The sequence below is a fragment of the Lagopus muta genome, chromosome 9, assembly GCF_023343835.1.
Source record: "Lagopus muta isolate bLagMut1 chromosome 9, bLagMut1 primary, whole genome shotgun sequence".
Lineage (NCBI taxonomy): Eukaryota > Metazoa > Chordata > Aves > Galliformes > Phasianidae > Lagopus > Lagopus muta.
Window position 1 is genome coordinate 17,356,676 of NC_064441.1, and position 17,797 is coordinate 17,374,472.

At 40.0% G+C, this 17,797-nt stretch overlaps 1 protein-coding gene across 11 annotated transcripts in view; it reads left to right on the forward strand.

Annotated features, from left to right (window-relative positions):
• Positions 1-17,797, forward strand: part of SPSB4 (splA/ryanodine receptor domain and SOCS box containing 4) — a 169,069-nt gene that overhangs the window by 132,962 nt on the left and 18,310 nt on the right. For 8 of the 11 annotated variants that reach the window (XM_048955303.1, XM_048955305.1, XM_048955304.1 and 5 more), the window contains one exon: positions 15,515-17,294. The exons of 1 other annotated variant lie outside the window; for it this stretch is intronic. In XM_048955303.1, coding sequence (XP_048811260.1) covers positions 15,515-15,642 — 128 coding nt within the window. In that variant the 3' untranslated portion in view covers positions 15,643-17,294. Of the gene's footprint in view, positions 1-5,392; positions 5,499-6,064; positions 6,178-9,218; positions 9,847-15,514; positions 17,295-17,797 lie in introns of those variants that run through there. 2 more of the 11 variants (XR_007378916.1, XR_007378917.1) reach the window with 2 other exon arrangements.

Consider the following 17,797-nt stretch of genomic DNA (forward strand, 5'->3'; position numbering starts at 1 on the left):
GACCTGACAAACACGCACATGGATCTGTGTTTAAGTAAGGGCAACTGGAGTCATCTTGCCATCACAAAGCAAAGCAAGCTTTAAAGCAAGATAAAAAATTAGTTGGATGGTTTTTAGAAAGGGAATGTATGCAGAAGCAGATTTTCAGAGCAAGTTTTTAAGAAGGATATGGTGTTCACCGGAGGATGGCGATTGTATGTGAAGACACGTTTGGACTGTTCTCTGTTCGTTTTTCATGACTAGCAGACAGCTCAGCCTTTTGAACTTCCTATATTTGCGGCAGGCCTTTAGCCAATACATTATTACTTGGGAACGTTCTCATTGCAGAGCTCCTTGAATATTTTTCTGTAAGCTGTGTGTTGCCATAAAGCGCTTCCCAAAAGGTTTCATTCACATATTCTAATGCTCAGTGCTCAGTGCTTAGCCTCAGTGCTAAGGCGATTTTTGTAAGATACACTTGTTTGAATGGACTAAGCTGAATCTTTCATCAAACCTGGACAAAATCCCTGAGGAAAAATACACATAAAATTAATTGAGCTCTACATACTTGAAAGCAAAGATTTGGTCCTGCTGTGACTACAGAACACAGAAGAGGAAAAGACAGTTTTGGAACGGGCAAAATTGTGTGACCTTTACTGTCAGTAGTAATTGCTAAGTCCATGTGGATCACCCCAAACATGAATTTGATGAAATAGAGAATATTATACACAGCCAGCTCTTTTTGAAGACACCATGCATCTAAGAAGCAACCAGATGAGTGTTTTTATTGGGGAATGTCTTCAGGTTGTGCTGAGATCTTTAAGCAATGATACGTGTTTCTTTCTATGAAGTTTGCTTTTGCTGAAGTATGCAGCTTCTGTTCAGGGCTGTATGGGGAGGAGAGGTGCCCGGTCCTGAGCAGCTGTCACGTGGCTTTGATGTTTTAAAGGGAATAATGCCCTGGAAGCCCAATTTTAATTGATGTTACCAAACAAGTGAAGTGGTGATAAATAATGTATAGTCCTGCTTTTGTCTTGGGAAGGTACATCAACTCAGGACATAATATGAAAGCATTGCCTGCTTTTGCTGTGCTGGGAAGTTATCTTAGAGACTGTGCATATTTCAGTCAGTACCAGGGCCCTGAATATGCAAACCCAGAATTCTGATTATGCTTCTGTGAATAAAATTAAAGCATATGTTATTAAAAAATATATATATTTCATTTGAAGTATTATGTACATTGTATCAACCTATGAATTTAAATCATAAATAGCCGAGAAGATGTGTGTAGATCACATTGATAATGAAGCATGGGGAGTGGGAAGAAGCTTTTACTTTTTCCTTTGCTGATATTTTTCTCAGGTCTTGATGCAGTGCTTACCAGCCCTGAACAGCTTTTGTATTTTGTGAACTAGTAGCATTGTGCTCAGCCTCCACATTCCAGACCTCCCAGTCTTCCCAGGCAGGGATGAGCACAACCTGCCTGCAGCCCTGGGAATTTCTGCAGAGGAAATCAGGAGGTGTGGGTGACAAATGCCTGCTGCATTGCTAGTGGCGTGGTTGTACTGAGCAGCACGTGCATGGGCCAACTTTTGAGTTCCTGGCAAGCAGGCAGGGTGGTCACTGCATTGCCCTCCTTGTTAGCTCTTGAGTTGGAAGTTGCTTCGGAAGGATTCAGGCAGTCTGCTTCTCATTGCTGCAGTGGCTGGAATCTTCACATATGTGCTTTGATATTGTTGCAGCTGGAAAGAGAAACATCTACCCTTGCTCATTAATTCTGATTTTTGAATTAGTTTTTTGATAAACATGGAAAGGACAAAGAGATGCAAAATTTATCAACACTGTGGGAGATGAGCATGTGTGGGTAATGTTACCTGGAGCTCCTAAATTTTCTTACCCTTAGTGTTAGACTACGGACTTCTTTGGGCTTGTGGGTTTTGACTCCAGTTCAAAAAAACCTGAAAACAAGCACAAGGCCTTGACTTCTGCTCCCAGAGAAGAGAGTAAAAGCACAGCCAAAATAGATAACTCACTAATGGGATGGTTTAGAGAACATCTTAAATTGAAGTCTGGTCTAGGTGGCTGTTTCCACCCATAAAAATAATCTCTGGAAATGTCATATTTCCAAATTTTTACTCAGTCGCTGTGTGCATTATTGACTTAATTAGTGCAGAAATGTCTGAGAAATCACAATGACAAAGGCATATTCCTACACCTGAGGGATTAGTGTTTTTCTCAAAAAACTGTGAATAATTAGGTAGAAAAAAAGTATATCCACTTAATTTTACAGGCTGGTTGACATTAAAAAAGACTTGGCAAGGGGAGAAAAGGCCACATATCCGTGGATAAGGGATGCTATTCAGCAGTATTTACCCTGGCAAAATTCCCTCTGGCTTTCCTGAGAATGCTGATGGAGTGAAAAAAGCTGAGTTGACACAAAGGAGAAGGAATTTAGTGGGAAGCATTCTTTTGGGCTGTGTGTAATTCTGAATCTGTTTTTAATATTTTGGGGTTTTGTAGTCTGGATTAAATACTGAGCTGAAGAATTTGTTTTGATAGCTTAGCATTTCATCTGCTGGACCATTATCACCTAAGTTTTAGAACAAAAAAAGCCAAATAAACCACTATGCTGATGTTTACACACCCATGGCTAGAAGAGTCTTTCATTGTTAAACCTGAGTTCGCTGAATAACACTGTTTGCTCTGAGAGCAAAAGAGCACTGAAGGAAGGCAAGAAGACAGATAGTAAGATACTTAAATGGTTTATTAGGTCTGAAAATGTGGTTGAAAAGAAAGCACTCATGGTAGAGTTATTATTATTAAAAAATACATATATATGTTTATACATACCACGAGTGTAAAATTGGACTGACATTCATGTCTCATCTTTTTTAACTTGCATAAACTGACAAAAAATAGTGTTCAGAATGTGAGGCTGATAGTTAGGGAATCTATGTCCATATTCTGGTTGAATGTAATGGTAATTCAGCAGCAAACTGACATTCCACTAATGAAAAACAAACATGCACGCACATACATGCTGTCTTCCTGTTAAGTAGTATTAATTTTTGATTTTGAAATTTCCATATCCCAAGCCGTTAATAAAATAGCAAAGAAAAAGATGACAAAAAAAATAGCCACCCCTTCTTTTGGTCTGGAAATGGTATTATTGTTTTTATTAAGCTCTGCTCTCTGCTACATACTGTGATGATTCATTTATTGAAGTAAGTATTGGCTAGTACAAATCAACTTAGTCTTCGCATTTACCATTTCCCAGATAAGAAAATATATCCTCTTGTAATAAAATCATGTTGAATTCAGCTGATATTTTTGTACTAAGAAATTAGTATACAACTGCTCAAATTGTAGAATACGAGAAGTATTTTTGCTGCGTGTTAATGATACCATTTGCCCAGTTCCAGCTTAATTCCAGCACATACATAATTATTTTTACGTTGGAAGAAGGAGGGGGTGGTTCAGATTTTTTCACTGGTGTTCATCCCTCCTTTATGTGTCATATGTATAAATACAAATATATATATATATATATCCACACACATAGAGTAGTAAGCTGAATGCCTCAGACTACTACCTAAATTTCTTTGGGAAGCTTTGAAAATGTAAACACGTAGAAAATTTTGAAAGAATTTTAGTGTATGCTCTATAACTTTCCTTCTGTATTCATGTTTGACATTGGCAGAGTTAGTGGGATAGTGGGATTCCCTTTCCTACAGAAATGAGAGGTACACAGATAAGTGAAGAGATGAGTGAATTGGTCAGCTTTGCTTTGTCCCCAGGTGCAGTGCTTTTCTTAATTGCCAGCCCTACAGATTGACTTGGGAGCTGACCATCCAGGTAGATCTTTGTTCACAATAGCTTCTCTGCCAGCCAAACGATGCTCGCCTTTGCAGAGCCATCAATGAGATGGTGGCTAGGGGTGGCGGGGGCTGGAAGGGATGTTTACTGATGAAGCTTGTTTGACAGCGAATCAGTAAGAAGCAATAAATGCAGATCCTTTACAGTGTTTCATAGTTCCTTCCAGAGTGCAGTCACACTGCTTGGTATGTCATCTGCACTAGTTACTTCCTCGTCTTGTTTGACATCATTTACGTCTCGTGCAGATGGTGGCCGCAAAACCATGGGTGGATAGCATGAGGACAAAAGGATCAAACATGAAACTGGGAAGTGTGATGGAGGAGAGGGCCCAGACAAAAGGCTCTGGACTTTTTGCTGTCCTTCTCTTTGTGTCTTCATTTTCTGGAACAGCAAGCTAGCACTTTCAGGGGATGAGTCCTTGTGTGTCATCTGATAGGTCCAAAGAAACTGTGTTGGCTGGACTGGTGACCTAGAGGAGGACAGGGTAGTGACTGTGGCTGGTATGCTGCTGCCAGCCTAGTTCTCAAATTGCATTAAGCTTTGTGCTGTGAGGAATAGAGTGATGGATGTGTGTAGAACAGCAGCAGCTTCAGCCACAGCTGCATCTTCTCTTCAGCCTCTTAGGCCAGTGGAGACAGCTCAGAGAGGGCTTCTTCATTCAGAGGCTGCAGAAGGATCAAGTATAGGAAAGCTTTTCCCAGAAGTGCTGCCCTGAAGGGGTAGAAAAATTCAGTGCAAGCAAAATTCTAGTTATTTATCAGGTTCACATCCCATGTGAAAGCCAAGAGATTTTTCTTGAGATTTAATGTTTGTCCTCATGCTGAATCCCTTGACATGCTCAGGAGTGCCAGAAGTCACATGAGTAGTAAATCATTCTTACCAGGTGATCTGCTCAGCCTCACCTTGAGTACTGTGTGCCGTTCTGGGGGTCACAGTATAGGGACATAAAACAACATCCAAAGGAGGGCTGCAAAGATGGGGAAGGGTCTGGAGGGCAGGAGGTAAGAGGAGTGGTTGAGTTCCCTTGGGTAGTTAGGCCCAGGGCAGAAGAGCTGAGGGGAGCCCTTGTGGCAGCTGTGGCTTCTCACTGAGAGCAGACGGGCAGTGCTGAGCTCTGCTCTGTGTGACAGCATAGGACCAGAGGGAACGGCATGGAGATGTGCTGGAGAGGGCCAGGTGGGGTCAGGGAGAGGTTGTGCACTGGAGGATGATGGGCGTGGAACAGCTCCCAGGGCACTGGGCATGGAGATCAGTGGGCCTTTGGACACTGTTCCCAGGCATAGGACTTGGTTTTGGGTGGTCCTGGAGCCAGGAGTTGGACCTGATACCCCCTGTGGGGCCTTTCCAATTCAAGAGGTTTTGGGATTCTGTGATATTCCCCTCACCCATCCCTTTTCCTTCAGCAAACTTTGCGTTGGTGCTTTAAAGGCTCAGAGTGTGATAACACATAACCTAGAGCAGCTGTAGGAATACATAATAAGGAAATCAGCCTTCCTTGCTTTTTTTTTTCCTCACAAAATGACCATTTTTAATACAGGAGTGCCAGTTGTAGGCAGCAGCGCAGCAGTGTGAAATTTCAGGCAGAGCTTTGCCAAGGTTGAAACATGGTTACAGGAGCTTGTGATAAGAAGAGCTGAACAATGGTGAGTAAAGACAGCCCTGTGCATCCAACTTGGGGTATCTGAGTGCTTTAGAAATGTCTTCAGAGAGCATCAGCAGTATTTGCATGAAAGGAACAACAAATAATATGTTCAGCATGAAAATCAGATCATTTCTAGTACCCATTTTGTCCCAGTAGAGTTTAGGTTACTTAAGGAAAAAAAGTCCCTTTCAAGAAATGTAAATATAAATAGTAATGAAATAACAAGATTGAATTAGTGCATTGAGCCTGATTTGCAATTTCATTACTCCGGATTTATTCCAATATAATTCTATTAATATGAGAAGTAGAGTAACAAATTGCCAAATCAGGTCTGTTGTTTGCAGATCTCCCCCAGAGCTCATTAGGGTGTATACAATTGCATTAAAATTTTAATGATGCACTACACAAGTTTTTTTGCTTGGTTTGAGGAAATCTGCATATGTTGGAGCCTCTGGGTAAGTTAAATTGAAGCAATTGAGAAAGTGTCATGTAGCAGTAATACAAGGAGTGTAGTAAAATATTCATTGTCTCTGAACAGCTCAACACAATTTTTATAAATCTAAGCAGGATAGTCATCAGTTCTGTCACCGGTCATCGCTTCTGTTAATTATGGCAAAGCTATGAAGAAAGCAACAGTGGGATGCAGAAGATGTTTTAATTCCATTTCATTGCCAGCTAAAGTAAGTAACTTTATTATGTAGTATAACATGAAAAACCCATATAGAGAACTACTGTGGTAGGTTCCAGCTGAGAATATATGAGCTGTAAGCCTTGGAAATCTTGAATGAGCATGTATTGGTTTAGTGTGATAGCATTTAGAAATTCCTGTGAGGCTCCAGAGTGCAAGATGACAGCTTAGTGCATCGTCCCACACAACAAGTAGGTCATAAGAAATGTAACAGGTAGATAGAGCAGGCCACTGGGAGAAGGGCAGACAGAGAAGTCAGACAGTCAGATGGGTTCAGCACATATTTGTGATGCTTTGTCTTTTTGTATGCCTTTCTCTCATCCACACATTTTTACTCCCTCTCTTAAAAAAGTGTCCTTCAGGAGATTAACCCAAAAAACAAAGTGTGCTTAAGAACAAGAGTGAAAATTTAGGATTTCGAACATTAGAATATTCTAATCTGCTGTTATGCTATTAAGACAGGAAATGTGCTAGTGAATCGAGGGATGGGCAAAGATTTGCCTAAAAGCAGTCTGAATTTTTCCCCTAGAACAATAAAAACTTGTTCACAACCATAGTAGTTGTTATAGGCAGGTCCTTGTGCAGGGGTGTTTTCTGTGCCCGTTTATGAAGCGCGTTTCTTGGAGAGAGAAACTGGAAGAAGTGTTCAGCGTATTTCAGTTGTCATGTTGCATATTGTCTGCACCGTGTGACTACCTGTTACAGGAGCTGTCTGCAGTGGTTCATCCTTGAAACCTGAACTTTCCTTCAACTTTCTCAGTTACTACTTTCCCTATAAATCTATCCATAACTCCCTAAACAACTCAGTGAAATTCTCATCCAAGCTTTAATCTTCTCACACCTTGATACGTTTTAAGTTCCATCTTTATGGCCTGGCATGCACAAACTGAATTTAATGGTGATAAATGTGCTGAGAATAGAATCTGTAAAGTGTGCATTAATCTGTGCCAGATTCTCATTCCCAACATGTTAGGCTTGAGGAAGCTGAACTGTGAGGATCTAAGGAGCCCATTCCTGTAACTTAGGCTCATCTTTTTTACAAGCACTTTTTGTTTGTTTGTTTTTAGGTGGTTTAAGGTGTCTTATCTACTACAGAACAGTTAGATCATCGCTGAAATAACTATCTCAATTTAGCTTCATCCAGTGTTCAAAGCAGAGTGGGGAGTTGTTTTGTGGAAGTATTTGAGGGTAGGAGAAGAGCAAACAAATCTAGTTCAGAAAGCAAATTTTTCTATCCTTCCTATTTGTGTTTTCCTGCTGCGAACAGGGAATGAAATCATGCGTGTGCTTCCTCTTTCAGAAGAGAAGTGGCCGTGGTTTTCCCTCTCCCCCTCTCAGAGCATACAAAAACAGTGGACTACTGAGCTTTGCTGCTTTCATTGCTGGTAAAATTTGTCATTATCTGGATCCATTTTGCAGCTTCTGAGAAAAAGAGCAGTGCTCATAATCTGTGAGGTGGATGAGTAGTGTGTTAAAATATTCTCAAAGCTGAATCATACCTGTAATTTTTATTACTGTGAATGGAATTATTATAAAGCACATGTGCATTTGAATTACCTTTCCTAATTCAGAAAATGAAGGTGTTCTGGAAAGGTCCCACATGTGTTGTCAGTGCATTTATTTGTAGATTTATCCCCGATTTGGGCTGTGAGCTAGACTTTATATTGCCCTGTGTTGTAAGTGTGCTTCAGTTCACCTATTGCCTTTATTAAGGTGGACCGTAAACCCACCTGGATGGTAAGAACTGTGCTGAAATACTGTTCAGGCAGATGCTCAGTGAAGTCATGATGATGAGCTAAGAAGTTCCTTGGGGCATGGTTAAACATTTGCTTTTGAAGCACTGTAATAATATTGAAAATTCAGTTGATGATACAGCAGCTTACTTCATGAATGTCTGCATCTATGAGAGTTTAAGATAACTTTTGCCATCAGATAGACTAATGCTGCCAGTCTTTATAGGTGTTCCATCAAGTTGCAAGTGAGATTATTGAGTCTGAGAGGTAGCCTAGTGATGTTGAAGGTACTGCTACCAGCTCTGACAATTAGTGCTGTTAAACCACAAATTATCTTGCAACTCTCTTCTTACATCTGCAGGACCTGTTGTGTTGATCTGTCCTAGACCTGTGGGCATTGTTCTGTATGAGCAATCATTTCTTTTATTTATAGACTGCCTAGGAAACCTCTCGGGTTGTCACACAGTAAACAGCTTCATCTTGGTTTGTTGCCTTGTTTTTTTAACTCCCTCCCAGAACAATCCCCGTGCCAAGACATTTGTTTTAATTTCTTTTATGGTAAGGGAAGGGGAGAATGAAAGAGTGAACGAGCTCGAGTTATTTAATTCTGTGGGGGTGATGGACATGTTTGCTCTAACACCATCTCAGCTCCCTAAGGCTAACCCTCAGGACTTCGACTTTCTGTGAAGTCTCTGGATGAGGCATTTACCCACTGTTTATCAATATCTTTTCCTTAGTAAAACAGATAAAGTGTTATCAGTCTCTGCTTACCACTTGCATGGACCAACACTAAGTCAGTGGACAATGTTTGAGCTTTCTAAAGAGGGTTGCTAAAATATTTAGATATAGTTCTCTATATATACCCTTCCTACAACTGTGAACAGGCAAATTACTTTTCTAGGGAAAAACACTCCTGTAAGCAGCGTGCTTGTGGCCTGTGCTTAGGCTTACTAAATTGAAACCTTTAGGAATAATTGCAAAACTTGCATTGAATTCACTGGATGTGGGCATGTGCTCTGGTGCTTTCTGATGATTGTCCTCTCTTGTCTTTCTCATAGCAGATTGCAAGCAGTAAAATGTGAAGAAGAGATTACAAGGAGACATGTATTTACAGTCAAATGACCCATTCTTTATCAGCCTTCTAACAGGAGGCTGCTAGCTTTTGGAAATTTGGGGGGGACTCTTTTTCTTTCTCCTTTCCTCTCAAGAAAGTACAGCTGGAGAGCATAAGCTGAAAACAAATTACACTGCAGAATATCTGCTTGCTCACTGCTGCTCTTTGAGGTTAATTCTGCAAAAGGTTGCCTGACTGAAGCTTTAAGCAGCATGTAGCTGTTTTACACTTAGAAGCTGAAGGTATGCTTAAATGATTCCCCTGGCCCAGCACATGACATGCAAGCAGTGGGGGCAGAAGTTTAACATGGAGTCGTTTTTCGAACTTCTCTACCTTCCTTTCTTCTTTAAAATATTTAATTTCAAATACCAGATTTTTGGAGGAACATGTGTTAGCTCAGCTACAGCGGGAGAGGTGCTGACATTATATTTATAGTTTTCCTTTTTTTTTTCTTTTCTTGCCCAGTCTGCTAAAAGCAAGGTGCTGATGCAGTGCTACAGGAGGTTTTATTTGTCCTGGAAGACAATTGCTGGAGATGCTGCCTGTCAACTGATAACAAAACCTCCCCATCTGTCACCTTTTGCAGAAGGGGCAGGATGGCTTGCAGCTGTGCATGAAAGCCCTGCAGGGCAGCAAGGGAATGGTGGAGGGGCTGTAGGGTGTGTGTTCTGCTGCCCAGAGCCTGCTGCTTTGGGCACATGTGTCTGGGAGAAGTGTGACCATGTGCTTGGGTGTGCTCTTCTGAGTTGCAGGCTTCTCGGAAGTGTTGTTCTCCTGGATCTCCAGAGCTGTGACTAAAATGTGGTGTTCTGAGGTACTCCGTTTATGTGTCTTGCTGGGTTAGACTGCAGAGCTCATAGTCATCTATGGCAAAGATAGATAAGAAATTTCTTTTATCCTGTTATGCTTTCACTGAATTTTCATTACTGCTAGGAGATTTATTAGTATTTTTTATGACCAGTCATAGCCTATGTTCTTTAAAATATTATTTGCAATTTCCTTTTTCTGGAATGTGCCATTTAAAGAACACAAGTCAAATTTTCCATCAGTTGCATCAGGGAAGTCATAAATATGTCAAAGGGGGTGTATTTATGTACCGTATTATGTTGGAGAAAGATTTTGGCCTGTAGTGTGCAAAATTAAAACAATAATTAAGCTCTGACAGAACGGTTGGAAGGCAAACTACTGCTCTACTTATATCTGTATGTTTATTGTATGTGATATTTCAAGGGTAATTACAAATTCCTATATACCCTAATTCACCCTAATGGAAATGCTTGGGTCATGTTGCCCTTTCACAGGTGTTTTGGTATAATGAATTAGAGGAAAAATTTAAGAAAAAGATTAAAAAGCAGTGCTGTGGTCTGAAGCATGGAGGGCTTGGTGCCCTGATCAGGCTGAGGGCCACCCAGCAGCACAGGCAGGCATCGGGTAGTAATGGAGTTTGCAGAGGCTGAGATGAAGACGGAGTGGTTCAGAGCTGGGGCCTGATTGATGTGGAATTCCTGGAGGATGGGAGGACAGAAGAGGGGGAGTTGGTCAGTATCTACCAAGTACGTAGTAAACAGAAACCATTATGCCTAAATAATGCTCTGTCTTAAGACAGAGGCATCGTGCTCATGAAACTGAGGCGTCTCCTCAGTTTCCACACCTCTGTGCAGCAGGCTTTTGCAGAGGTTCTTTCCTTTCTTTGTTCTTGAGGCAGTGTGGCTTCACCTTATTCCTCTGGTGAAGGGGTATACATTTGGGAACAGGAACAATGTTAATGTTTGTTAATCTTTTATGGCCAGAAATACCAAAGTAGAAGATAACTTGGTGGTTTGAGTAGGCATAAAAAAAAACCTCCTAAAAATTCTTAAATTTTTGTGACACTGGTGCTCACAAAAATCTCATTTTCCAACCAGATTTAGGATTGCTTTTTTTCCCCCTAGACAATTGTTATTCTATAAAGTAAGATAAAAATGTACTTTACAAATTAATGAAAACTGCAAACGTTGTGGGTTGCTCTAGGTTTAGAAATTTATTTCAGAAAGTGATTACTGTTGTTTGGCAAGTAACTGCCTTGTGCTGAAAGCTGTTCTTTTGTACAGGCATTATGTAATGTGGCAGTTAATAACATTAATGTTATTGGATGTTAGATGACTTCAGTATCTTGACGATAAAAGCCTGTTTACAAAGATGAGGCATTCTTGTTGGAGTGCCAGATTGTTAAGTAACCGCAGGTTGCCAGCCTAAATGAACTTGCAGCCTGTAATGATGTGTGAATTGCTATTGCAGATGCATATTTATTGGGAAAATGCTCTGGAACACTTCATTGGTCACAGTTACAAAGCGTGCTGTTAGAATGCTTGCATGGATGTGCAGCTCAGCGTGGCTCATGATGGTGTCTACTGCCTGGGGCACCTCTTGGTGGCATGCAGCTCTGTGCCAGTGCTGGCAGTGCCCCATGCCCCCTTTTAAATTGAACTTGTTGTGAACTCCTGGGAGATATGGGAACTAAGCCGAGTAGTGATATTTTTTTCACTGTTTTTTTTGCTGTTGAAAAGTATCTTTCGGTGATGTGACATCTCTGAGAATCTGCCTTTAGGTAGAGAAGTTTCATACTAACCCATAATTGGAAAGATTCCTGCAGATGCATTCAGAAATGGGACTGCAATTTGGAGGGAGCCAGACCTGGAGGCTACTAGCTAAGCTAGGGCTGATTTTTCTTCTTGAAGTTCTGCTGGAGCCTGAAAGGAAACTAAGTTTCCTGTGCAAAGCTTGCTGCCATGTGCTGGAATATCTCACTGTTTCTTAGCCTGGTTGGGAATTCAGTACAAAGAGCCATTCTTGTGAATCGTGTTTTCTTTACAATTTTGTATTTCAGCTCAGTAATTCATTCCTCTTTTTTCTAATTGATAGAGTATTACTGGAGTGCACATACCTTCACTGAAATGGCTGGGTATTCTTTCTTTCTGGAAGCTTGAATTGCTCTAATTTCATTCCATTTTGGGCTATTCTAAAATAAATATTTGTTTAGAGTTAGGATAAAGAGTAAACCTAATGGTTTACTAAATACTTTGATTTGAATTATTGTTTTCTGCCCTTGCTAGGGACACCAATCAGTTAATATCCTCATACTTAAAAGTTTTTCAAAGGTAAACATGTAGGAAGACATATTTCAGTAGCTACATTTACAGATTACCACGTGGCTTCAGAATATCCATTTTGCTATCTATTGTATTTTGGAATATTTTCTTGTCATTTGCACTGTTGAGTATTTTGGATGCATGAGGTCTGTGTGTGTGTGTTTTAGGTGATGTGCACAGCAGTGTATGCTTGAGACAGTTGAACTTTTCCTTTCCATGCTTTTATCTCTAACCGAACTTCCATGAAAACATAAGGCAGTTTTGCTGTTTGCATGTGAGTAATCCTGCTGCTGTTAGAGCCGGTGATGAACAGCCTCCTCACCACCATCCAGTTCCCTGCCAGCAGTGCTGATGTCAGCCCAGCTCCCTCTCACCAGGCTCCAGCAGAGGAAGTGACGCAGTTGATGAACTATCAGCACCAGGGCGCAGTTCTGGCAGAGCCTGAGCTTAGCACCCAGCTGGGACACCAGCAAACAGCACTTGGTGAGCCTGAAAGCATCTCTGAAATTACCACTTACATCTGTGCTGTGGGGCAGTTGTACTCTGGCCTTTGCCCTGCCACTTTCTGAGGCTGTGCTGGGACCCTCAGCCCTGGGTGCTGAGGAAGTGTCCCCAGCTGACTCTGTCCACATGACTTTGGGGCTCAGTGCTGCTGAGGGTCCTGCCCAGCTGCTGAGGCCGGGATGCACTCCCCACTGCTGTGGAGCATGGAGTGAAGGCAGTTGTGCAATTGTCAGTCTTTGAACAGCCTCTCCTGCCTTCTCAGTGTATACAAAGGTGACTACCTGAAATCGGCCCAATTTTCAGGATCTAACTCATGCTTCCTAAAACCCCAGCCTTTTCCCAAATGATCTTCATTTGTAAAATACTTCATAAAAATACAACATAGGAGAGTATTTGCACAGAGGCACATAGCAAATGTTTCGTTGTCGCTCTGTTGAGCAAGGCTGCCTAAAACTTTTCACTCTTTAATTTTAAGCAGCTTTGCAATTATATGAGCTATTTTGAAACATGATATGATTTCTTTTCCTGAATTTAACTTTTGGTCATTTAGGACTATTCACAGCTGCAAGTTTTTATTTAAAATCCTGTTATTACAAATTTTCTGCAAAATCTTAGCAGAACCAGCAACCCAGAGAATATCACATCTACTTGTGTAGGACAAACTTGTAGGTTTCTTTGTTTCTTTGTTTTAACTGCTGTTTCATAGAAAGGAAAATAAAGATGGTGTAGTTAAATTTTCAAGTTGCAGAACACCTTCAGTGTATGTCATTCAGCAGCTGTTGCAAACACTTGGGGGCACTTTCTTGAGCATTTCAGAATTCCCTGTAGAAGTGAGAAAAAAGAGGCTCACTTAGCAGTTCAAACTTGAAAAATATTTTAACCTTTCCTTAAACTGTGTTTTAAAGTTTAGAATTAACTCTGTTCCCAGCTGCACAGATGGCTGCATTTTGCATATTCCTTTGTCTAGGAGAAGAAGAGACCATGTGATCAGTTAATGGCTTAAAACACTGTTAGTCTTCATTTTACATCTTCTTTATGGGACCCTCAGGGATTGGGGAAGATACTCGGAGAATTGTTGTTTATGGTGTAAGACCTGTGATATGTGTTGTACTCTGTGTCCTGGAACTCATGAGCTATTTTTGCTCTGACTTACTAACCCTTGTTAATGAATTTTAGAGCTTCATTCCTGAAGCATCAATATTCATAATTCTGATACTTAAAAGTTAAAACTACGATCTCAAATATATAGAAAATGTTACTTTATTTCTATAATGTGTGGGTTCTCTTGAAAAAAAAATCTTTGAGTAGCCAAAATTCGACATGAAGTGGAAATGGATTGTAAGAAGAAATAGACTTCACAACTGAGTCACAGAAGTGGTTTTAAAGCTAAATATGCTTTTTAGGCTTTCAGCACACCACAGAATGCTTTGTAGGCTTTTTCCTTGGACAGTTTTTGGAAACACCGTAATGAACTGTGCATACTACAAATCAAATGTGGTGCTAGGATAAATGACAAAAAATCCATGAAGTCAGTGGGCTGTCAATTTTAGTATATGAAGCCAATCCTTCAGCCTGGTATTTTGTCTTCAAGTAGATTTTAAAATGATAGCAACTGAACGATCGATATATTAACTTTTAGATGTGTAAACCTACGTATGTGGGACATGTAAGAGCTCCTGACAGAACTGTTGGGAGCTGAACAATTCTGAGTGCTTGTAAGAGAACGTGTCAAGTTCATAAAAGGCTCTCACTGTTATAAAGGCATGACAGAGTTTTGCTCATATTTTGGGATCATTAATATAAATGCTGCTGTTTTTATCCCATAAACACAGAAAGCTTCCTGTAGTCTTTAAAGCTCTTCTGTTTTAGAGCGATGTGTGCAGCCAAGTGCATCTGGTTAAAGTTGTTCTTGAGGATGGGCATAGCCTATCTTTACAGCTTTATTCCTATTTCTATTGCAAACCAATTTCCATTGCGAATCCCACAGTTACTGTGGTTCACATTACTGCAGAAAGAAAATGCTGTGACCTTTCTGCAGTTCCCTGTAACTTGCACATCAGGATAGGAAGGAGATAGAGTTAAGATGATTCGAGATCTGTCATCGTTGTTTGGGTCTCCAGTCTTAACTTCTGTCCATCATGAATTTCAGTTGCTTTGTGTTTTGAGGTTATTTGTGTCTGTATGAGAGCAAACACAGTGGCTTCCAGTCTGCTGAATGCTCCTCCCCTCATTTATTAATGGGGTAAAGGTTAATTTCCCTATAGATTTTTGAGGGTCCTTTATTTATTTATTTATTTATTTATTTATTTATTTATTTATTTATTTATTTATTTATTTATTTAGCTTCTGGTTAATTTCTAAGAAAGAATGGCTAAGAGAGTGTCACAGGAAAAGCAGTGTTTGCTGAGGTCTGGTTACCCTTAAGTACTGTTTCCAGTTCCTGAGGCACAGAAGGAGTTGGTATGCAGGGGTCAGAAGTTGCCAGTTTAGTACATGTTAACACAACATACGGAATGTTGTGTTACAGAGCAGAAGCTCTTTGTCTTATTAGAAATCTGGAAATGCAGTAACTCGTTATGCTGCAACTTTGGAAGTGTGAAAAGTGGTTCTGTGTTATTTTAAGCCTTATAGCCGAAGAAGCTCAGTGTGAAATTGTGGTCAGCTGGAATGATTGAAGTGTGCAGCATTATCTCTTTGCTTCTATGGAAGTTCTCAGTTACCTTATGGTCGGCAGGTTTTTCACAGTGCCACTAGCTTCACTACTGCTTAACACAACACAGAATCTGTGTTAATAACACAGACTGTAAGTGGAGATGCTGAGAAATTAACTCTGTCTTTTTTTTTCTCCAGCGGAGCCCCTGCCTTTAATGGACTTGTGCCGAAGATCAATTCGTTTTGCTCTTGGCAGAGACCGCCTGCATGACATAGAAATTCTACCTTTGCCTCTGTCTCTGAAAAATTATTTGCAGTATCAATAAGACGTCTAGAACCCTCCGGCCTCACATTGGACTACATCAATGCAAATAGCAGGAAATTGTTTACAGCAAATTAAACATTTTCGTGATGGACACTTAAGTGTTATTTAATTTTTAATATATATATTTTTTTCTGAATCAGTGAAAGCAGATCACTGTGGGGGACTACTAAAGAATGTGAAAACATTGATTTGATCAAGATTCATGTGCTATCTGTTGCCTGTTGTGTTTACAGTCCTGAAAGCCATTATCTTAAGCTGTCATATATTGGTTTACTGTTGATGCCTCGAGTAAATGCCAATAGAAAATCTGACCTGCAAGATCCCCTGTCATGCAGGACAGAGCATTCTTCAATAATGTTTTTTTTTTTGTTTTTTTTTCTTTCTTTCTGTCTTTCTCTCTTCTATATCCTACCCCACTATGATCAGCTAGCAAAGGAAAACTTGAAAAATGCTTAAATCTGACCTTTGGTATCCAGAGTTGTTAAGAGCTTTGAGCATTCCCGGCATCATCAGCCTGTAACACCTAAAAGCTCTGACATTAGGGAGGAGAAATTTAAAAAAAAAGGAAGAAAGCAAGCAGATTGTCTAGAAGAATGTGTGATTTAAAACATGAAAGGAAAAATCAGATATATGTGTCTGAAAAGTCAATTTTTTGACACGGTAAGTGAGATGCAGTCTCTTGCTTTCAAGACCAAATGTAGTCCCTCCAAAGTTCTGCAGTCTATAGCGAGGTGCTCGCTACCCCAAGAATTCAGGAGACTAATATTTTAGACAGCTCATCACTTCTTTTTTGAACAAATTATAATTATAATGTGGTATGAACTCTAAATACTTGGTTCTCTTCTTAATGTATGTGTGGCTATAATGTTTATTTATCTGTTTAGAATCTGTGGTGTTCTCATTTAACTGTTTCCCATCTTGGGGGTTACTGATTTTGTTGTGTTGTTTTTTTTTTTTTTTCCCCCAACTTCACCTGAAATGTTATTAATTTTTCAGGCTCATCCCATTTTTAAGATGCTGCTTTCTATTTGCATTTCTTACATGTTTCAGATTATCAGCCTCATCAGTTACCTAGTTTTTAAACTGGAAGTTGTTGCTATGGCAGGTTGTCAAATGTTTAGACTGAGCTGCCTTCAGCATATTTTAATGTGAATTTACTGATGAATGAAGAGAAAATTTCTAATAAAGTCTACTGTCCAAAATAAAACTCATGTCTTCTTTGATGAACTTCAACTGCGTACAGAGTTGGAAGTTCAGCTCCTCCTGCAGCTTTGTGAGTGTTTGTGTCCAGGAGTGTTTTGGAATCGTTTCTTTGAGTTCCTGTACGAGTGAAGATGATAATACTGCAGGCAATGTAGTGTCCTGTTTCCTGATGTATGTCACTGTCTTTGAATGTGGTTGTTCTCGAGTCTTACACTTTTAATGTGTTTCTAGCCAGGCTCCTCCTCTAACTATTGCCTCAGTTATGTGTTAAATTGCACTTTGAGATGCAATGATTGTGCTGTAAATTGACATTTGACTGTGTGTGTGATACGGGCAAATGCACTGACATGGAGATGGTTGTCCTGCTCTCAGTCACCCCAATTACAAATTCAATCTGAAAAGAGAAATCTGAGGTAAAAATACAGCAATATGAGCAAGTGTGGAAGTAGCAAGAGCAAGATAATGTAATGATGTCAAAAATGAAATAAAGATTTGCTTCTCTTGGGCTTAACTATGCAAGTTGATGACTATTTCAGCATTGATGTATATTTGGGCTTGCTTTCACTTAGGGTGAGAAGTACATGTTGTATCTCTAACTTTGCCAAGGGGAAGAAATTACAGTTGTGGTCAAGATTGCATATTTTTCCCATTTGCTTTGCTTATAATTTGAACCTTTTGTCTTACTAGGTAAAAAGGAAGAAGGTGATGTAAATATATAAGAACTCATCCAAAATGAAAGAGCAACGTCAGGTGAGCAGCTGTTCAGGAATGGTGGAGTAGTCACGGTACATCTTATTTTCCCACCACTAAAATCCATTTCAGGCAAGCATTTCCTAAAATTAACGTTTTAGTGTCTGTAACTGGGCTTCAGGTTCCTGTGAATAACTACAGTGGTGCAACAGTGGAATTGTTCTTATCCTTTGTTCTTTAGTTTGGTCCAAGATAACAGCCTT